This window comes from Anomaloglossus baeobatrachus, chromosome 5 (genome assembly GCF_048569485.1).
Source record: "Anomaloglossus baeobatrachus isolate aAnoBae1 chromosome 5, aAnoBae1.hap1, whole genome shotgun sequence".
In the NCBI taxonomy this organism is placed as follows: domain Eukaryota; kingdom Metazoa; phylum Chordata; class Amphibia; order Anura; family Aromobatidae; genus Anomaloglossus; species Anomaloglossus baeobatrachus.
Genome location: NC_134357.1, coordinates 316,149,162 through 316,172,763, shown reverse-complemented (window position 1 = coordinate 316,172,763; position 23,602 = coordinate 316,149,162). Strand labels below are relative to the sequence as shown.

The window sequence follows — 23,602 nt, the reverse complement described above, 5'->3', positions numbered from 1 at the left end:
TGCTTGCAGAAACGGTTTCTTTCGCATCACTCTCCCATACAGCTTCTCCTTGTGCAACGTGCGCTGTATTGTTGACCGATACACATTGACACCATCTGCAGCAAGATGATGCTGCAGGTCTTTGGAGGTGGTCTGTGGATTGTCCTTGACTGTTCTCACCATTCTTCTCTGCCTTTCTGATATTTTTCTTGGCCTGCCACTTCTGGGCTTAACAAGAACTGTACCTGTGTACTTCTATTTCCTTACTATGTTCCTCACAGTGGAAACTGACAGTTTAAATCTCTGAGACAACTTTTTGTATCCTTCCCTTGAACAACTATGTTGAATAATCTTTGTTTTCAGATCATTTGAGAGTTGTTTTGAGGAGCCCATGATGCCACTCTTCATAGGAGATTCAAATAGGAGAACAACTTGCAAGTGGCCACCTTAAATAACTTTCTCATGATTGGATACACCTGCCTATGAAGTTCAAAGCTCAATGAGGTTACAAAACCAATTTAGTGCTTCAGTAAGTCAGTAAAAAGTAGTTAGGAGTGTTCAAATCAAGAAATTGATAAGGGAGCCAATACTTTTGCACCGGTCAAATTTTGTTTAAATGCGGATTGCACATTTTCTGTTAGTACAATAAACCTCATTTCAATCCAGAAATATTACTCAGTCCATCAGTTATTAGATATATGAAACTGAAATAGCTGTTGCAAAAAACCCAAATTTTTATAAAGAAAAAAGGTTAACATTAATAGGGGTGCCCAACTTTTTCATATGACTGTAGGATGAAATTCTCTGAAACAAAAACTCAGAAGTAAAAACGGGTATTGGTGATACCTGTTTTTATTTTTGAGAACCACAGAAGAAGAAGAAGTCCCAATCATCAGTGTACAGGCTAGTAAGAAAAGGTGTCGCTGAAGGTTACCTGTACAGAACGCACTCTGCCCTGTACAAATATTATTATTATTATTATTATTATTATTATTACTATTAATTATTTATAGAGCACCATTGATTCCATGGTGCTGTACATGAGAAGAGGTTACATACAGAATACATATCCAAGTTACAATAGACAGACTGGTACAGAGGGAAGAAGACGCTGCTCTTGCGAGCTAACATTCTATAGGATTTTGGGGAGGAGACAGTAGGTGGGGTGTTGATCCGGCGGCAGCTCCACACGGTGGTGAGGCGGCAGCTCCACATGGTGGTGAGGCGGCAGCTGCTCCGCACGGTGGTGAGGCGGCGGCAGCTCCACACGGTGGTGAGGCGGCAGCAGCTCCGCGCGGTGGTGAGGCGGTGGTAGCTCCGCATGGTGGTGAGGCGGCGGCAGCTCCGCACAGTGGTGAGGCGGTGGCAGCTTCGTACGGTGGTGAGGCGGTGGCAGCTCCGCACGGTGGTGAGGCGGTGGCAGCTCCGTACGGTGGTGAGGCGGTGGCAGCAGCTCCGCACGGTGGTAAATGAAGTAAATTAAAAATGACCAACTTATCACGAGGCACGAATAAGTTTGCTGGAAGTGACTGATAAGTGTCTCCTTAATTATCTGGGGGAGCATTTATTTTACAAACATTTTTACATACACATTAGCTTGGATGATCACATGGATGATCTCGGTATTTTCTCAGAATCTGGAAAAGTAGCTTTTCCCTGGATTGCGGACCCTCTGCTCCATATGTTATCTCAGCCATGCTTGTCCTGTGTCAACTACACTCTGACCCCATCACGAACGAGGTCTTGTCTGCCAAGTTTTGATGAAGGCTGCTCTGGAGAAAGATTGACAATTCCATCAAGATTCAAGAGGCGTGCTGCTCTTAATCAATGTAATGTGCCTTCTAGGGCCCATGTGTCACCGCTAGAAATGTTACTCCAGGTATATTTCTGTTGTAATTGACACCTTTTTTTTGGGTCAAAATGTTAATAAGTTTGTCGGCACCTATGCCTCCAGGCCAAGCTCCACTCACTTTTCAAAGAATAGGTTGGTGCTGTCTAGGACTGGCATAAAATACCAAAACATGTAAAAATGTTGCACAAAAATTGGAAAATGACTAACTGCTTGATGAATCAAGACCTCTAGCTATAGTTTCTTTCCTCCGTAGTGCCCAGGAGTAGAGACCGTCTGTGTGGACCTGGGGGACTGGTCAGCCACAGAGGCTGCCCTGAGTAACCTCAGACCAGTGGACCTGCTGGTGAACAATGCCGGGGTTGCTTTGCTGCAGCCCTTTCTAGAAGTTACAGCGGAAGCATTTGACAGGTATTTGGAGTATACTGGACATGAACAACATCTTCTGTACATTTCCAGTTATACACAATTATGGTGACTACAGCTCTCAGGATGATCTCACTTCATGTTTTATCATATGTCTACACTATTATTTTCTAGGAGCTTTGATGTGAATGTGAGAGCTGCCATCTTGGTGTCCCAGGTAAGTCGTGGGTTCAGTATAACACGGTACATAGGAGATCACGTCTTCATCCTAAATGCCCCCTATATTCCCCAGATTGTTGCCCGTCAGATGATTAAGCGCAGAGTGGGAGGTGCTATCGTCAACGTGTCCAGTCAGGCATCGCAGGTGGCATTACAGAACCACTCAGTCTATTGTAAGTATGGCACTGCGCTCCAGGTATAAAGGAGAAAACGGGGTAATAACTGCTCCTGTAGCTGTACAAAAATGGGCAACAAGTGAAATCTACTTACTGCTGAAAGTCTGACCCCAATTGCCAGCTCTGTTGTAGCAAGAAGTAACCAGTGATGTTTGTAGTAATGGCTAGTAGGAAATAAGCAATATAATAAAAGCAATATTAGGGCCGCTCAACACTCAGTCTGAATGGGGTCATAAAAAAAACCTCACAGACTTCTGGCTTTTGTAATCATGAGATCTCACTGTAATTCCTTAATTCCCGGGAACAAATCTGCACCCAAGTTAACGTTTTTTTTGAGGGGGTTTGGATAACCCCTTTTCAGTTAAAAAACAAACAGCAAAAGGTTCTTTGCTCACCCTCCCTGAATCCTACACTGAGGCTTTGTCGCTGCTCCCAGTGTCTGTTATTATTTGTAGTGCTGACATTATCTCGACGCCGTGGCAGCCAGTAACTGAGCTTAGCAACTCCCTGATTGGCTGCAGTGTTGTCGATACAATGTTAGTGCTGCAGACAATAAAAGACAGAGGGAAAATTGGTGGAGGACGGGTTTTCCCAAACGAGAAAGTTCCTTGATGATTCCCTATTTCATAGCAGTGATAAATCTGCACCTACTATTTAAGCCCCTTTGGTCAATCAGTAGCACTGAGATGGTTCATGTATAGACATTTCTATCGCTCATAGACCTATTCTAAGGAGGGACATCTCTATACTAGTGATAGGAACATGACCCGGAGCCCACCGTGGTAATATCTGGCTGAGTGGGCTCATAGACTGTTTAGAGATAGCACACTCGGGATTTAATCGATTCTTCCCCTGAACTCTTGTCACGGTTGTCGCTCGGTCTTCGGAGACTAGTGACAGTTTCAGGACTTAAGTCACTCATTACCACCTAAGACTATATATTAAACGTAGATTCAATTCTTTTGTGGCCTAAGGAGTTAATGTCATTTTTTTTTTTTTTTTTACAGCAGCACGTAGCAGTGCATTTCAGCTGCAACTGCTTTGTAGTCACGCCCCTGTTGGTTTAAGTAGTGCTATTTCCCAGCAATCCCTGCTGAAGATACAAATGCATTGTACTCTGGCTGCTTAGATGGAAGGTCCTGTGAAGGACTGTTCCAAAAGTTGGACTTTATCCTTTTTTGTTGCTGTTTTCCTTTGTTTGTCTTACCTTTCCCTGTGTATATTAATGCAGCGGTGAAGCTAGTTTCCCTCAACTGCAAACACACTAGTCAGGGTAACTACAGGGCTTTTTAGGGTCACAAGTTCCTGCTCAGCGACTGATGAGGAGACTGCATAGGGCCTGGCTAGGAGAGTAGAGACAGCTGCAGGTGAGTTCAGGAGGTGGCCCATCTACCCCTCTCACTAGCGCTAGGGCCCACCATTGTTCTAGTGTCCCCTGTGTTCCCCTTTACTTGTGGTATTGTTTGTTGTTTTTTTGTTGTGCATCAGGTTCCCCGTTGATCTGAATGCACATGCCTCACTTGTCATACTTGACAAGCGTGACAGCTCTACGTAGATTACAAGGCATTTATTGGCTCATCTCTACCAGAAAATCAAGTAAATGTCTTCCCTTCAAACTGTCCCATTTAATAATGAATATATATTTATTATAAGTAGACTTTCTACTCATGGAAAATAACAACAATGTCATCAGAATAGTCATTAATTACCAACCTGTGAGAGTCTCAATATCAGGTCCCCATAGATTCTCAGAATAAACTAACTGCAGCAAAATCATAGACTTTCAATGTTAACTGAATCTTTGGGAAATAACTTTTTATATTGTGAGTCCTCAGGTGCCACTAAAGGAGCCCTGGATATGTTAACTAAGGTGATGGCTCTTGAACTGGGACCCAAAAAGGTGAATATTAATTTCTAGTACTGAATTAATGTGACGACATATGGTATATGCATATCTATATATATAATTGCCTTATTCTGTCTGTCTGTCTGTCTGTCTGTCTGTCTGTCTGTCTGTCTGTCTGTCTGTCATGCTCCGAAATTGTGTCCTTACGGTGACACAAAGCTGATTGGCCGCTGGGCTCGCCATGGCCCCGCCCCCCCCCACGGATTGGCCCCTCGCCCCGGCTCTCTGCAGGCCCCGCCCCCCTCACGCAATGCACGCTCGCTCTGGCCCAACTGACACGGAGCTCCGATTCCCAGGTGAGTACACACACACATCAGATCACACTCACTCTCACACTCACTCTCACACACACCTCACACATCACAACATGCTGGGATATCGCTTGCTTCTACACCGGCTCCGTCAGGATCCCGGCAGCGCCAGACATAACCTTGCGATGCTGGGATCTTGACGGAGGCCGTGAAAGCTGGTAACCATTATAAACATCGGGTAACTAAGGTCCCTTAGTTACCCGATGTGTATCATAGTTACCAGTGTACACCGGCTCACACTCACTCTCACACACACCTCACACACACATCACATCGCATCCACACATCAAGGTCCTGCAGCTGCGGAACATACACACACATAACAGCACACACAAACACACATACACACACAAATCAGATCACTCTCACACACACCTCACACATCACATCGCATCCACATACTCACAACATCCTGGGATATCGCTTGCTTCTCGGCGGCGATACTTTGCTGTTGTGAGCTTCCAGGACCTGCCGGGGGATCACATGGCCAGAAGCATGTGATATCCCCGGATGTTGTGAGTATCAGCGCGTATGTGCAATATCGTCAGTGTGTGTGTCTTTGTGTGTGAGTGTATGCGATCGGGTGTGTGTCCCTGTACTGTGCATCCATATATTAATAATGTCCCCGTACTGTGCATCCATATATTAATAATGTCCCCGTACTGTGCATCCATATATTAATAATGTCCCCGTACTGTGCATCCATATATTAATAATACCCCGTACTGTGCATCCATATATTAATAATGTCCCCGTACGGTGCATCCATATATTAATAATGTCCCCGTACTGTGCATCCATATATTAATAATGCCCCCGTACTGTGCATCCATATATTAATAATGTCCCCGTACTGTGCATCCATATATTAATAATACCCCGTACTGTGCATCCATATATTAATAATGTCCCCGTACTGTGCATCCATATATTAATAATGCCCCGTACTGTGCATCCATATATTAATAATGCCCCGTACTGTGCATCCATATATTAATAATGCCCCGTACTGTGCATCCATATATTAATAATGTCCCCGTACTGTGCATCCATATATTAATAATGTCCCCGTACTGTGCATCCATATATTAATAATGTCCCCGTACTGTGCATCCATATATTAATAATACCCCGTACTGTGCATCCATATATTAATAATGTCCCCGTACTGTGCATCCATATATTAATAATACCCCGTACTGTGCATCCATATATTAATAATGTCCCCGTACTGTGCATCCATATATTAATAATGCCCCGTACTGTGCATCCATATATTAATAATGCCCCGTACTGTGCATCCATATATTAATAATGTCCCCGTACTGTGCATCCATATATTAATAATGTCCCCGTACTGTGCATCCATATATTAATAATGCCCCGTACTGTGCATCCATATATTAATAATGTCCCCGTACTGTGCATCCATATATTAATAATGTTCCCATACTGTGCATCCATATATTAATAATACCCCCGTAATGTGCATCCATATATTAATAATGCCCCGTACTGTGCATCCATATATTAATAATGTCCCCGTACTGTGTATCCATATATTAATAATGCCCCCGTACTGTGCATCCATATATTAATAATGCACCCGTACTGTGCATCCATATATTAATAATGTCCCCATACTGTGCATCCATATATTAATAATGCCCCGTACTGTGCATCCATATATTAATAATGTCCCCGTACTGTGCATCCATATATTAATAATACCCCCGTACTGTGCATCTATATATTAAAAATACCCCCGTACTGTGCATCCATATATTAATAATGCCCCCGTACTGTGCATCCATATATTAATAATGGCTGATGCTGAGGACAGAGAGGCTGATGCTGGGGACAGAGAGGCTGATGCTGGAGACAGAGAAGCTGATGCTGGGGACAGAGAGGCTGATGCTGGGGACAGAGAGGCTGATGCTGGGGACAGAGAGGCTGATGCTGGGGACAGAGAGGCTGATGCTGGGGACAGAGGCTGATGCTGGGGACAGAGAGGCTGATGCTGGGGACAGAGAGGCTGATGCTGGCGACAGAGAGGCTGATGCTGGCGACAGAGAGGCTGATGCTGGAGACAGAGAGGCTGATGCTGGAGACAGAGAGGCTGATGCTGGAGACAGAGAGGCTGATGCTGGAGACAGAGAGGCTGATGCTGGAGACAGAGAGGCTGATGCTGGGAGGAGAGAGGCTGATGCTGCAGGTAGAGAGGCTGATGCTGGCGCAGCATGGCGGATGGAGCACCTTTGGGAGTGCGCAGCATGGCGGATGGAGCACGTTTGGGAGTGCGCAGCATGGCGGATGGAGCACGTTTGGGAGTGCGCAGCATGGCGGATGGAGCACGTTTGGGAGTGCGCAGCATGGCGGATGGAGCACGTTTGGGAGTGTGCAGCATGGCGGATGGAGCACGTTTGGAAATGCGCAGCATGGCGGATGGAGCACGTTTGGGAGTGCGCAGCATGGGGGATGCAGCACGATGGGGAGTGCGCAGCATGGCGGATGGACCACGTTTGGGAGTGCGCAGCATGGCGGATGGAGCACGTTTGGGAGTGCGCAGCATGGGAGATGGAGCACGATGGGGAGTGCGCAGCATGGCGGATGGAGCACGTTTGGGAGTGCGCAGCATGGAGGATGGAGCACGATGGGGAGTGCGCAGCATGGCGGATGGAGCACGTTTGGGAGTGCGCAGCATGGCGGATGGAGCACGTTTGGGAGTGCGCAGCATGGGGGATGGAGCACGTTTGGGAGTGCGCAGCATGGCGGATGGAGCACGTTTGGGAGTGCGCAGCATGGGAGATGGAGCACGATGGGGAGTGCGCAGCATGGCGGATGGAGCACGTTTGGGAGTGCGCAGCATGGGGGATGGAGCACGATGGGGAGTGCGCTGCATGGCGGATGGAGCACGTTTGGGAGTGCGCAGGATGGGAGATGGAGCACGATAGGGGGTGCGCAGCATACGGGATGGAGCACGATGGGGAGTGCGCTGCATGGGGGATGGAGCACGATGGGAAGTGCACACCTCCCCCCAACACACACACATACGCGCGCGCACTGCACAACACACCACACCACACACACACACTGGGAACCACAAACAACTGCCCTACACAGACACCCACACACACAGACAACGCTGCACACACAAATATACGCACATACCGCACAACACGCACATTGCACAAAACATACCTCCCCCCAAAACACACCACACACACACAAACTGCGCAACACACACACAACGCTACAGACACACAGCGCTCCACAAACAACGCAACACACAAACAACACAGCTCTCACCCCCCATCACACCCAGACAACATCCAGAACATGTACAGCGCCCTACACAAACACTTGGTAACTACACACAACAACATCTATATATATATATATATATATATATATATATATATATATATATATATATATATATAAACAAAAATCATACATGAGCTACACAATACGTAAATTCTAGAATACCCGATGCGTAGAATCGGGCCACCTTCTAGTTATTATATAACTCCAGATCACATGCATGATCACAAGTGACACAAGGACTCAACAGGAGATTCAGTAGTGCCACCCACGATGGTTGCTATTTGATCTTTGCTTAAGGAGGTTTTCTGGGCACAACCCCCTCCCCCCAGAAAATTAACAATTTGGCTGTGCCTTTAATGAAAAATAATCCCTGTTGCTTTTATTTTCCATTTTTAACTCTCCCTCAGCCATCTTTTAGGTCTTATATTGTTGTTATGGACTTCTAGACAGCACTCCCTCTGTGCCTCTAGATGACGTCTCATAGGACACAGTACACAATGGCTTTTCTGCCAGAGCTGTATTCACCCCACTGCTCACACACTCACCCCCAGTGGCCGCGCCATTTAAAAATCACCATCCTGAGACTCCTATAAAATCTCAAGGTGGATAACTTGCTGATAAGTTTTTCATCCTAACTTTATTCCCACTTCACCTAGTATACAATATCCTGACACATTCCTACAGACTGTAATGTTACTTACTGGTGCTGACATTGGCATCACACAGGCTCAGTTTAATATAGGGAAGCCGTAAGTCATATTACATTTTTTCTAATGGAATCTATCACTTTGGGACACCCAGCACTGTCCCCTCTGTACACTACCTAATAAGCTTACTAATCTTTTTTGTGCGTCGTTCACGATTGATCCTGTACAAAGAGCCAGCTACCGTATGTGAATAATGGAAGCCGGTACCCCAGTGAGAGACACCTATAGTCTCTGAATGGCTTTTCTTGGGGTTTAAATCCAGGTGTTCAATGGCTTAAAGCCCTTGGGTTGGTGGGGTTTCAGCTGTGATGATCTTAAATATGTGTTTACCTGTGGTTAGGGTAATAGTCATCCTTTTGAGATCCAAAAGAGTTGTCTCTTTTTGATGAGGGGAACCACCAAATGATCCAGATCTCCAAAAAGAGCTGCTCTGCCCATCACTACTTAGTGGGACTTCCAGTGCCTCTGCGGCTTCTGCTCTCCCTCCCTGTGCACATGCCTGGTCACTCACAACTTGCAGAGTTGTCTGGCAGCACCCCCTATGACATGTACATTCAGAGCTGGGTGAATCCTGCCCCATACATGCAGGGCTGAGCCTTACTACCAGGTTAGGATCCATTCAAAGAACAAACAAAAATCTCCGTACTTTCAAGAGACCGCTGCAGGAAGTAGGGACCTGGAGGTCACATGACCACATGTAATGTCTCAGGAATAGAGCAGAATGTTACCAGTATGGGAATTATGAAGCTTCTTCACATAGGCTTTACTGTTAATCTGCCTGGAAAACCTCTTTAACAAACAAAGGAAATGCAAAATGTATATATTCTGGAGGCTGTGACAATTAATATGAATGTAAAATAGAAAACTTAATATTTCTATCCCTTTAAGAGGCGCTCAGATAACAAGAGATAAATTATATAATCCTAGCGACTGACTCATGGATTTTCAGTTAAGGGGAATCTGTCAAGACAGGATGATTGGTCAAACCAAGTACAGGTACTCGGTGCCATCTTACCGTGGCCAAACAATTAAGTGCACCTTCCCACCTAATTGTTTTCCCCCTATCTCCGCCCATCTCATCTTTGATTGACAGTTATGGCTTCATATAGCCTGGGAAGGGCGGAGATAGCTGGAAAAAAAGCCAATGAGAAGGTTGCACTTAAATGTTTGGCCCCTCCATAATGCACCAAGTGTCTGTGCTTGGTTTAAACAGTCATTCTGTGCTGACAGTGTTCTAATCAATAGGAGCCGGATGTGCAGTAACCGGGCGCAGCCGCTATAGGAAGATGGAGCAGATCCGGAACTGAGAATTTCCGGCTGCCTGCTGCTGCCGCCGCTGGGACCAGGAACAGCTGATCACAGGGGTGCAGCGTGTCGGACTCTGGCCGATCAGACAGTGATGATCTATCCTAAGGATAGTCCATCAATGTCAGAGTAGTGGACAACCCCGTTAATGACACTATTTTGGGGTACATACTATATAACATATTGAAAGACTTTGTTTAGGAGGGGAGATTGAAAATCAATAAAACTATCCTGTAATTTTTTTATGCTGTTCCATGTACGGTATAAGTAACATAACTTTATTCTCTGGATCAGATCAACTACAGAGATAATTTTTTTTTTTTTCACGTTTTGCTACTTTTGCACAATAAAAACACCAAAAAACTAGTTTCACATTATTCTCAGAGCGATAACTTTCAATCATTTGAGCTGTATGAGGGATTTTTATTAAAGGTGTGTTGACTGTACGGATTAAATACCTTTATATTTTCATAGGCAGGGTCTTTATGGATATGAGGATATCAATTACACTTGGTTCGTATGGGGTTTTTTTTATGAAAGAGAAAAAGGTGGGGGTTTTTTATACTTCTTTTTTCTTTATATTTTAACTACTTTTGTTCTTTATTTTCAGAACATGTGTCTCCTAGCTGCAGTTTGGTAAAATAAAATCTACTGCCCATGACCAATACTGTGTATCCGACACTGCCCCTGATGTATGTTAGTATCTACAGCACTGATATCTAGTCAACAACGCTGCAGCTAATCAGTGAGCTGAGTCTGCTTGGGCAGAGCTGCTGATCTCACCGATTACCTCTTTTGGTGAGGAGCTATACTTACAACGCACAGGAACTGCTATGGGAAGCAAAATGGCACCACAGTATGCCAACCTTTTCATGACTAAACTGAAAAATTACTTTTTAGCATCCTGCAACCTTAAACCATTGGCTAACATTTTCACCTGCAGAAATAACACACGCCAGAAAAAGCAGCGGAGAACCAACACTGAAAGCAGAGAAAGTGAGGGAAGCTGTTTTTTAAAAAAAAAAACATTTTGAACTTGGTACAGGGATTTTCTGCAACTGAAAAGCCCCTTTAAGTTTTGTTTTACTTCATATTTTAATCCATCTAGAGGAAATTTACTTGGTTGAGCCTATTTCTCAGTGTAATACATCTGTATTACAGCATGTTACGACTGTCAGCATATCGCTGACATGCATTCCATCAGACTCAGCCTTTTGAAGGCTCTATTATAAAGTCCACAATTGCATTATAGGGGGCCATTTTTAGATCCTTTGCTGGAATTACAACACTAAGTCAACCCACAGTGGACTGACAGGAGAGGACTCTGATTAACCGTTCAGATGCTGCAGTCTCTATGAACTGCAGCATCTAAATGGTTGAACTATGGGAATCTAATTCTTCATAATGACTGCAGTTTCTGTGTGGACTTCTACTACTGATCTCAAGAGGAAATGAATAGGATTACTCTGACATGTACAGCTGTGAAAGAAGAAGAATTAAACCCTGCTCATTAGATCTAATAGTGTTAGGGTGTCAATATGAATGTGTCTACTCTTCAGTAAATATATAGAACAGACCTTAGATGCATCCTTTAGTGTTGGTGTATTTAACACTAAACCACGCTGCAGGTACCTATGTAGGCAGGAATATAGTTGGACTTTCCTTTTAGTTATTCAATACTTGTTTTGCAGATTCGGGTAAACTGTGTGAACCCCACCGTTGTAATGACTGACATGGGACGTGCTAACTGGAGTGACGCTGACAAAGCTGCCCCAATGCTGAATCGGATCCCATTAGGTCGCTTTGCTGGTAAGTAATGATTATTCAGAATTGGTATTATATGCAGTCATGGCCAAAGTAATTTCACCCTTAAATTTTTTTCAATAAAGTATTTCACACAGACATTTATTGCAATTACACATGTTTTGTCATACACGTTTATATCCTTTTGTGTATATTGGAACAACACAAAAAAATAAGAAAAAAGGCAAATTGGACATAATTTCACACAAACTCCTAAAATGGGCCAGACAAAATTGTTCGCACCTTTCTAAAATTGTGGGTAAACAACTTAGTTTCAAGCATGTGATGCTCGTTCAATCTCACCTATGGCAAGTAACAGGTGAGGGTAATATCACCATTACACCTGAAACCAGACAAAATGGAGAGAAACTGAGTCAGTGTATGAATTTTGTCTGTGTGTGCCACACTAAACACAGAGAACAGAAAGGGAATAGAACTGTCTGAGGACTTGAGAACCAAAATTGTTGAAAAATATCAACAATCTCAATGTTACAAGTCCATCTCCAGAGATATTGATGTTCCTTTGTCCACAGCGCGCAACATAATCAAGAAGTTTACAACTCATGGCACTGTAGCTAATTTCTTTTTTTTTTAAACTTTGAATTTTTATTGAGATTTTCAATTTACGTTTTTCAAACATAAAATAAAACATAAAATTCACAATTCTTATCGAACCTAGACAAACAATGACAGGACAGGTGAGGAGGGTTAGGAGGGGAGAGGATAAATAGGAGGGAAGAGGGAAGGATTTCAAGAGTCCATGCTCCTTCCATAGGACCCATAGGCCTCAGTCTCACAGATCCTCCTGTCCCGCAAAGTAGTCCCATGGTGCCCACACGGCCTGGAAACGGTCAACTGTGTCATGCAATAGTGCCGTGAGATGTTCCATGCGTCTAACGTCCAGTAATCTATACTTGAGGCTCTGGAGTGAGGGTGTCCCTGGCTGCCTCCAATTCTTTGCAATTAAGCATCTGGCCGCCGTAAGGATGTGGGACAAAAGCTTAGAGGCCGTTTTTCCCAATCCCCCATTCCCAAGACCCAGAACATAGATCAGGGGATCAAGATCAACCTCTATATATAGTACTTTATGGATCAATCCTCTAACCCGCTCCCAGAAGGGGACTATCCCTGGACAGGACCAGAATATGTGCAGAATGGTGCCCCTGCCTCCCCCGCATCTCCAGCAACAAGCCGGTATGGAGGGGTCTATGCCATGAAGGAAATCTGGAGTGTGGTACCAAAATAGCAAAATTTTATAGATATTTTCCTTATATAGTGTGCATATTGACGTCTTGGCGGCGTTTCCTCAGATTGCTGCCCATTCCTGAGGAAGTATCCGCCTTCCCAATAGAGACTCCCATTTCCGCATGTATGGAAAAGACCCCTCGGGCCCCTCCCGTGACTCAGAAAGCAAAATGTAAATTTCCGAAACCAGTCCCTTAGTATCAGTGCCCCTTCTGCAAATTTTCTCAAAATCTGTGGGAATCGAGGCCCCTGCCCTGCCAAACAAGGAGCCAGCCAAGTCTCTGATCTGCAGATATTGGAAAAACTCTCGATTAGAGAGAGAGAATTTATCTCTAAGGTACTCAAAGGAATGGATCTGCATTGTACTTCCATCTATAATGTCTGCAAATCTGAATAGACCTGCCTTGAGCCAGGGGTGCGCCATGTCCGACTCCAGACTGCTTGGGAGCAAGGGTTGGTATATGAAGGACACCAGAGGGGAGCAGGGGGATGCCAAAGGAAATCTTCTAATGCAAAATGCCCAGAGGTCCCTAGTGAACTGCATCGGTCCAAGAAGAGGGGGGGCGAATCACACCGGGCCAGGGGCCACAGGAGCGCGTTTGGATGTATAGGCGCCAGCCAAAGCTTTTCAATCTCAGTCCACCTGTTGTATGCCCAAAGGGACACCCAACAGGGGATCCTCCTAAGATGGGCTGCCCAATAGTATTTTAGGATGTCCAGGACAGAAAGCCCCCCCCTGTTTCTCCGAGCCATCAACACCTCCCTGGCCACCCTATGACGTTTGTTACACCAAAGAAATCTAAGGATAGCCGCCTGAAGGGACTTCAGCTCCTTTATTGGTACCTTAACTGGGAGGGTTTCAAAGAAATATAATAATTTTGGGAGCAAGCTCATTTTAACCGCCGCAATGCGCCCCATCCACGAAAGAGGGAGGGGCAACCACTTGCTCAAAAGAGTTCTCAGCTCTCGGAAAAGGGGGGGAAGTTAAGGTTATAGAGGGAATCATAAGTAGATGTGAGGTTAACCCCCAGGTACTTGACCGCATCTGTCTTCCAACGAAACTTAAAATTCAAACGCAGGTAATCCAGGGCCACCGGGTCGAGATTCAAGGGCATTGCCTCCGTTTTGCTAGAGTTGATCTTATACCCCGAAAGGCTCCCGTACCTACCCAAGGTGCACATTAAAATTGGAAGGGACACATGGATGTTAGTAAGTGTAATGAGCACATTGTCGGCAAAAAGCGAGATTTTAAACAGTTTATTCCTGACCAGGACCCCCGAGATGTCTGGGTTGCTCCTGACCGAGGCCGCGAGGGGCTCTATGCATAGCGCAAAAAGGAGGGGGGACAGGGGGCACCCCTGCCTGGTGCCATTGGAGATGAGAAAAGGCTTAGAGATGTGGAGGGGGAGTTTGATAGAGGCCGTAGGAGCGCTATACAGGGACTTCAAGGCCCGCATAAAGCCACCCGAGATCCCAAAGACCTCCAGTGTCTTGAAGAGAAAAGGCCACGCAAGGCGGTCAAAAGCCTTCTCTGCATCTAGACTCAACACCAACGCCTGTTGCTAAGTCCGATTTGCCACATCCACCAGGTCTATGACCTTCCTGGTGTTGTCCCCCCCCCTGACGGCAAGGGACAAAACCACCTGGTCTTTATACACGAGTTGGGGCAACCATCGATTAAGCCTGGCCGCCAAGAGCTTGGTGAACATCTTCAAATCGGAGTTCAAAAGGGCTATTGGTCTATAATTAGCACAGTCCAATGGGTCCCTGGGTGGCTTGGGCAGGAGGTTTAAATGGGAGTGTAGCATGGATGGAGGGATAGGGTCACCCTGAAGGAAAGAGTTAAACAAGGCGGCCATGTGTGGGAGGAGCTCCGCCGCAAACACCTTGTAATAAAAATAAGTAAAGCCGTCCGGGCCCGGTGACTTCCCGCCAGGCAGGGCTTCCAGAACTTGCTCCAGTTCCTCTGTAGTAATCTCTTCATTCAAAGCCGCGGTTGCTCCGCAAGGCAGTGAAGGGAGCTCAAGGGCCGAAAAATAGTCCCCAAGTGCCCCAGCCCCGCGCGAAGCCATGCCCGGGGGAACCAGAAGGTTATAAAGCTTGTTGTAGTAATTGAAAAAAATGTCAGCTATTGAAGCGGGGTGATAGTGGATAGTGCCCTTTTCGTCGCGCAGAGCCTGAGGGCATGAGGATGTAGCGCGCTCCTTAAGCTGCCTGGCGAGTAAGGTATGAGCCTTATTACTCCTTTCATAGTATCTTTGTTTGGAAAAGGTTAGCAATTTTTCTGCTCTGCCAATTGCCAAGTCTCTCAACTTTTCCCTAAGGCTGATGACTCTCCTAAGAATAGTCAGTGATGGGGCAGCCGCCAGTCTCCCCTCCTGTAGCTTAAGATGGGCCGTTATAGAGTCCCGCTGACTTGTGGCATTCTTTTTAGCCCTGGCGCCCTCTCTAATGCATAGTCCCCTCATCACTGCCTTGTGAGCTTCCCAGAGTGTTGCCGGCGACGTGACCGTGCCCGTGTTCAACTGAAAGAATTCGACCAGTTGCTTATTTAAAAAGGCCCTAGTGTCGGGATTTTTGATCAGAGATTCATTAAGGCGCCAATGCTGAGGCCTAGGTCGAGGACCATCTTTCTTGAAGTCCATTATGAGTGGGGAATGGTCTGACCACGTAATGGATCCCATCTCCACCCTCTCAAGACGCCCCAGCAGCTGTGAGTCAATGAAAAAATAGTCTATTCTGGTGTGCGTCTGATGCGGATGCGAGTAGAAGGAAAAGGCCTTCTCTCCCGGGTGGTCCACCCTCCAAGCGTCATATAAAGCCCCTGATCTAATGAGCCTACGAAAGTCCCGGGACAAATTTTTCAAAGCACCCGATGGAGGGTGTCCACCCACAGAGAGTCTGTCGGCCACCTCCGAAAAAGGGATGTTAAAGTCTCTCCCCAACACCGTAGAGGCCGGTGCCAGTCCGCCTATCAGATCGAGTATTTTCTTAAGAAAGCGTATCTGCCCTTCATTAGGTGCATAAATGTTGGCCAGTAGGATCCCCCCAGTTGGCCCTCCAGAATCACATATCTACCCTCTGGATCGCAGTGAGAACCCGTAATTTGTAGAGGACAACTGGAGGATATTAAAATAGCAACTCTCCCCCCTCTTGGAGCCCGAGTAAGCCGAGTAATGGATGGGAAAGCGGTGGGACGCAAATTTGAAAGTGTTTGATTCCACAAAATGTGTTTCTTGGATAAAGGCTATGTCTGCACCTGATGTTTTCAGTTCCTGTAGCAGCAATTTCCTCTTACGGGGTGAATTCAGACCTTTTACGTTAATAGAGATAATGCGGGTCATATCTAAAACTTAGAAGTAAGAAAAAGCTAATGGCACACCTATACCGTCGGGGGCATGACTTCCCCTGTGAAGCCGGCCAGAGGAGACGGTCCATACGACAAAGGGCCGCAGCTCCCAGGGACTCTAGAAGGGGTGGTACCTGAAAGGACACATAAGGAAAAAACATCGGGGAGGGGGGAAGACAAGGACAAACATAGAAATGAACATGAATTAAGAACATTAACCAAAATGCAGAAACCTTAGGCATAGATTCCCGGGGGGTCAACCCGGAAGGGAGAGACCTAAAGGGAGGTTCCCCAACCCGTCTGGGCTGAGAGAGCCACCCACCTCACTCCCCAGTAGCCCTCCCACGGGGGTCAGTCCAGTGGGCACGGGCCCGTGCCAAAAGGAAACAAGGGAGAAAAAAACCCCAAAAAACCTCAACCACTAACTCCAAGTAAGGGGACCGGGCTCCCGCCAACTCCCCTACCCCCCACGGCATCATTGTGGCTACAGCCCCCCCCCCTTATGCAGCTCAACAGACCCAGAGGGCCGCAGATGACACAAGGGACAGTCAGAGGCTTGCTGTAGAGAGAGTCACAGTATCACAAAGCATGCTCAGCCCCTGGAACTCAGAGGGTATAAGAAATAGGCACCAACCAGGTTAAGGAGTGTCCTCAACAGCGAGCCGGGGAGGGGAGCGACCCGCGGCCCCTACCTCCTCTCCCCCCTAAAGCCCCACGCCCTCCACCCCTCACCTTGGACCACACGGGAGGGGGCGGCCCTTCCAACCTTTGCAAGTCCCAATCTGGGATACAGACCACTGGAATGGCCAGTGCTTCACAGAACAGAGTAGTATCTGCTGGAGTGCGAAGGGTCGCCGATTTACCCCCTCTGCGCGCTGTTAGTGCAAACGGGTAACCCCAGCGGTATGGAACCTGGTGCTCCTTCAGGCTCGTGAGGAGGGGTTTGAGGTGCCGCCTTTTCTGGAGTGTGATGCGAGAAAGATCCGAGAAAAGCTGGATTTCCTTGCCATTGAACACAGGTGCCATGCGCCTCATTCTAGCCTTAGCCATGATCAGTTCTTTGGTGGAGAAGTCGTGAATGCAACAAATGATGTCCCGGGGTTGGGTGGATAAATTCTTCGGCTGTAAAGCCCTGTGTGCCCTGTCCAGCTTGATGATGTTAGAAGGGGGAGCGTCCAACACTTCATTAAAGATGGATTGTAGTATGGAGTTTGTGTCCTCGGGCCCATCTGACTCTGGGACCCCCCTCACACGGACATTGCAACGGCGTCCTCTGTTTTCGAGATCCTCTATGTGAGACTGCATATCCTCCATAATTTTTTGTTGCGATGTTGCCAGTTTGTGTAATTCTGATACATGGGATCTGGTGATGTCATGCTCTTCCTCCAGGGATTCAATTCTGCCAGACAATTGCTGCAAATCTCTCCTCACTTCAGCTATTTCTGACCTGCAAGTTGCTTTAACCTCATGTATGAGGCATTGAAAGTCCTCTTTAGAAGGAAGTTTACTTATGAAATCATTCATGTCCTTATAGGAGGTGTCTGGCCCTTTAAGGTGAGCACCTGCAGTAATAGACGCTGGAGTTTTAGTTTGGTGCTGGGAAAGCTGGGAAGGTTGATCTCCACACCGAGGCCCAGAGGGGGGAAGCAGGCTGCTCTGTTCCCTGATATTACCAGCTGTGGCTGCAGTCCCTTCTTCTCCCGGCAGTGGGGAGGGCTGCCCCCCGACCTCCACCTTATCTCCCACCGCCACTATGTGCTCCTGGGCCTGCTGCTGCTGTGCCTGAGGATCCGATGCAGTACAGGGCTGCTGAGCCAAGGCATCCCCTGTTGGAACTGCTGCAGGGATTCCTCCACTCCCCCCTGTGTCCCCGCTCACCCACTCCTCCTTCTCTTGCTGCTTAGCAGGCCGGGCCGGTGCCTCCATTTCCCCTCCATGCTCCTGGAAAGATGGCGTCCGGGCCTCCCCTGGACCCTGTTCCAGGCCCAAGAAAGTATCCAGCGCCGTGGTGTGCAGCGGGGGGGGGGCACCGATGCCTGCTGCGACGGTTTAATCCTCCGTGGTCCCATCCTGAGAGCCGGTGAGTAGGTTTGTGCTTATGATAAGTGCTGATTTAGCTGAGGGTCAACAGGAGCTCCTCTTCCCCACGTCCACTCAGCTCAGCATCCTGGACACGCCCCCTGTAGCTAATTTCTTACGTGAATAGCAGAGAACAATTGTTGAAGGATTGTAACACAGGATAGTCCAAATGGTGGATAAGCAGCCCTAATCAAGTTTGAAATAAATTAAAGCTGTCCTGCAGACTCAGGTTGCATCAGTTTCAGCGCAAACTATCCTTTATATTTGAATGAAATGAAACACTATGGCAGGAGACCCAGGACAACCTCACTGCTCACACAGAAACTTAAAGTGAACCAACCAGTAGGATTTTTATATCTATAAAGTAAAGCCAGTGCTATACTGTCGTTAATCTTAGCATACCTTTTTTTCAGAGATTAGATGTTTTCTTTCAGAAATATGTGCAAGTAAAGTATCAGCAATGCATTGTGATATGATTGACAGGTGCAACAGGAAGGGAATATGTGGGTCTTGCTATCTATTCCTGCCCCTGTTTGCCTGCCTGGCCTTTCTACTCAAGTCGCTGTCATAGATGTTAATTCTGGCGCAGGCAGGCAGCTAGGGGCGGGAATAGATAGAAAGACCCTTCCTGTTGCTCCTGTCAATCAAATAGCAGTGCATTGCTTGAACTTTACTTGCACATATTTATGAATTAAAGCATCCAATCTCAGAACAAAAGTCATGCTTAGATTCAGTGTTCTTGTGCCAGTATAACATTAGCTTTACTTTTAATATGAAAATCCTGCTGGCTTGTTCCCTTTAAAAAAGCTAAACTACAGTCTGCCAAAATGTACGTGAGTAAGACAAAATCCTTCTGAGAAAGTGTCTTGTGGGCAGATGAGACAAAGATAAAGATTTTTGGTAAAGCACATAATCTACTGTTTACCAAAAACAGAATGAGGCCTACAAAGAAAAGAACACTGCACCTACAGTCAAATATGGTGAAAGTTCAAAGATATTTTTAGGTTGGTTTGTTGCCTCTGGCATTGGATACCTTGACTGTGTGCAAAGCGTCATGAAATCTGAAGATTACCAAAGGATTTTGGGTCACCATGTAGTGCCCAGTGTCAGAAAGATGGGTTTGCATCCTACGTTATTGGTGTTCAAGCAGGACAATGATCCCAAACATACTGGAAACAAGGCACTGGGGAGTTCTGAAGTGGCAGCAATAAGTCCGGATCTAAATCCCATTGAGCACGTGTGGAGATTGGGAGAAGGCACCTTCAAATATGAGAGACTTGGAGCAGTCTGCAAAAGAAGAGTGGTCCAAAATCCCAGTTGAGAGGTGTAAGAAGCTTGTTGATGGTTATAGGAAGCAATTGATTGCAGTTTTTTTGTTTTTTTTTTTTAAAGTGTATAATGAAATATTAAGTTGAGGGTACCATGATTTTTGGGGTTTTGTGTGAAATTATGTCCAATTTAACACTTTTTTTTTTTCTATTTTTATTTTTGCCAATACACACAAATGAAATAAATGTGTATAACAACATGTAATTGCAATAATTTTCTGGTAGAAATAATTAATTTTCTGATACAACTTCAGGTGTGTCAACACTTTCAACCATGACTGTATATAGTGCCTATAGGAGGGCATGCTTTGGGTGGATTTCGTAGCTTACCGTTACTAGGACATCTAATAAACATTTGGTGACCCATTTTCATTGAAGGGGTTTTCTAAATGTCTGTGTCGATAACTTATGCTTGTGTTAGGTCATCAATGTATATTTTGTGAGGGTAACACCTCCAGGACCCATACCAATCAACAAACAAAGGCACTTTTCATTTGGACAGAAATATATATTTAGCGGTGCCTGTAACCGCCAGATATGTTTCTCCAGTCAGGGACCACTTTAATGTTGTAAATCATCGTGAATTAGTCAAGGGTGGTTTGTCACAGCCTGCCAGGAATGGTATAAAAGTGCCAAAAAATATCACATTTTCGAGAGTAAAAATGTGTTGATGAACCGGGGCCTAAATTCGCATAACTTTCAGGTCGGATTTCTCGGAGGTCATCAGCATTAAAGGGGTATTCCCATCTCCAAGATCCTATCCCAATCTGTCGTAAGTGTAATAATATTAGCAAACATCGCCAGTTAAAAATGTAGTATAGTTCTCCTGATTCACTATGTGGCATATTTCATGTTCAGGGCACTGCAGGACCTTAGGTATTCATGGTTATGACCACTAGCAACTAACTAGCTGTGACTATATGTGTGATCGTAACCATGAATACGGTCCTGAAGCGCCCTGAACATGCGGTAAATGACATAGTGAATCAGAAGAACTAGACTACTTTTCTAATTTGTAGTATTTGCGAATAATATTATTACTTTTATATGGGGATAGCATCTTGGAGATGGGAATACCACTTTAAGTTAGGCACTGGCACTCCAATTCAGGAGCCCTATTTACAGTGGCCAATGATTCCCTTCATACAATACAGAATTTGATCCAACTTATCATATCCAAACCTGTCCAGTCCTATGTGGTGGTAACAAATCGCTCCACTACTGCCATAAAGACCACATGAATTGAAGGAACCATGTTTAATCAGCGTACAGTATGGGTCCTCTGGATTTGCACTAATTGTCACCTGTATGTGCCGATAATCTATGTCCTTTGCTGTCTTTCAGAGGTGGATGAGGTGGTTCACAGCATTCTCTTCTTGCTCAGTGATAAAAGTACCATGATCACTGGCTCCTGCCTTCCTGTGGATGGAGGATACTTGGTAACTTGACCGATTGAAAACTGATTCCTTAGGATGGCAGAAATGCCTCAAAACAAACCTGGAAGCTTACAGCTAGAAGTTAGAGAGCTCTCATTACTGGATACACTTGTTTGTGCTTTAGGCTTTCCTGGCAGGAAATGTGATTATAGCTAGGACACGCTGGTATAATGAAAAGCTATATCTGGAGCATCAGCGAGCGGATCACTGCCTGCCTTACCATCTAATCAATAAACCATTACTGGAAACGCGCCGGGTCTGGTTAATTGTGTACATTTCCACAGGCTCAGGGAGGGATAGTGATGAAAGTGGAAGTGAAAAGCTCCAGACCAACGAGATTTATTTTTTTTATTTGTGGTCCTATTTCTCTAATCTGTATCGGTACTTCAATCTTATGTTGTCTCCAGTCACAGCATAAAATTTACTGTAAAGAACATGAATATGATATATTCGTATATGGCCAATATTGTTTACACAAACCATCCATCCTTTTGGTACGGGGAGCGGGAGGAATAGATTCTTCTTAAAGGGTTTGTCCTATGTTCCTTCTTCAGGACATCACTGCTTTAGTTCCTCTCAGCTTCCTCCTTGCTAGGGAACTGTGTGTTCCTGATGATTGACAGTTCAGGCGAGTGTCATGGTTGCCCTGTTGGCTAGACTGCACTCTTCAGATCAGCAGTAAGAGGCAGCTTGGCCTCTACGGTATTGGAGGCATGCATGGTCACTAAAGCTGGCTGGACCAATCCGGCAAGCTTCATAGCTTATGAGCTCTTTAGCAAATAAATAGGATAGACCACAGTGGTGAACAGTAATCTAGCCAACCTTAAACATCATTTAGTATCTCAACGATATAAATAAAATAAATCTTTATTTTTATATAGCGCTAACATATTCCGCATCACTTTACATACATCAGGAACACTGTCACCATTGGGGCTCACAATCTAAATTCCCTATCTGTATGTCTTTGGAGTGTGGGAGGAAACCAGAGGAGACACACGCAAGCATGGGGAGAACGTACAAACTCCTTGCAGATGTTGTCCTTGGTGGGATTCGAACCCAGGACCCCAGCGCTGCAAGGCTACAGAGCTAACCACTGAGCCACTGTGCCGCCCTGATATCAGTACCAAGGTGCCTTTGTTTGTACATGACCATCAGGAAAACTTTTCAGATAATATATCTTTACAAGTCCAGGACCCCTTGATGCCTTTTATGCTTTTTGCCCCACATATAGCATAAATACTTTCAACCCAAAACTTTCTATACTTCTGTATCAGTATTATACATCCTTGTAAAATGTAGGGTGATGGTTACTTTAGAAAAACAAACTAAACCTCACTGAGAACCATTATATATATATATATATATATATATATATATATATATATATATATATATTATATATATAATATTACTTACTTAAACACAATGCATTAAAAAAGTATGCATACCCCATGTATTTTTCCACAGTTTTTCACATTAAACCCACAAACTTAAAAGTATTTTATTGGGATTTTATGTGCTATAGCAACACTATGTAGCAAGTATTTGTGAAGTGTAAAGGAAATGATATAGTTTTATAAATATTTTACCCCTTCACAACCGATGACATACATGGATATTATTGGCAGTGTCCCTGCCTTTGATGCAGACACACAGGCTGATATTGCATTTTTCTCACCACTTGACAGCTGATTTAATCAGCCATCAGGTGCCTCTAAAAGCCGAGGGGTGTTAACCAGTTAAATGCAGCTGTCAAGCTCTGAACAGGAAGCACATCACTAGTCCCGCTCATTGGTGCTCTTGTCACATTATCGCGTGGCGCCAATGGGTTGTCATGACAATCGGGGGTCAGTCGATGAACCCCATGCCTGTTACTATGATTCTCCTGTGAACACCGGCAATAAGCTGTCATTCATAGGAAATCTAGATTTTAGCTATACAGAGCGGTGCTGATGCACTGATCTCTGCGGCACAAGAGATCGGAGGATCGCAGTTTCAAGTCCCCTAAGGAAAATATTAAATATTGTAAAAAGTGAAAAAAAAATAAAAAAAACACAAATTCAAATCACTCTCTTTTGCCCCATTAAAAAAAATGAAAAATGGAGGGGAGCCAGCACTGCTTATGAGTGGCATGCAACAATGAAAAAGTAAAAAGTGTAATATTCACAAATTCATTCCTACTGTCACAATTCAATGAGATTTTTGGCAAATAAT

At 45.2% G+C, this 23,602-nt stretch overlaps 1 protein-coding gene across 1 annotated transcript in view; it reads left to right on the top strand.

Moving 5' to 3' along the window:
- DCXR (dicarbonyl and L-xylulose reductase) overlaps window positions 1–21,819 on the top strand; it is a 39,465-nt gene extending 17,646 nt beyond the window's left edge. The window contains exons 3-8 of the mRNA XM_075349730.1: window positions 2,085–2,239; window positions 2,369–2,411; window positions 2,487–2,586; window positions 4,425–4,489; window positions 11,837–11,954; window positions 21,294–21,819. Of these exons, the coding sequence (XP_075205845.1) occupies window positions 2,085–2,239; window positions 2,369–2,411; window positions 2,487–2,586; window positions 4,425–4,489; window positions 11,837–11,954; window positions 21,294–21,397 (585 nt within the window). The 3' untranslated portion in view covers window positions 21,398–21,819. The remainder of the gene's footprint in view (window positions 1–2,084; window positions 2,240–2,368; window positions 2,412–2,486; window positions 2,587–4,424; window positions 4,490–11,836; window positions 11,955–21,293) is intronic.
- Window positions 21,820–23,602: the final 1,783 nt, after the last annotated feature.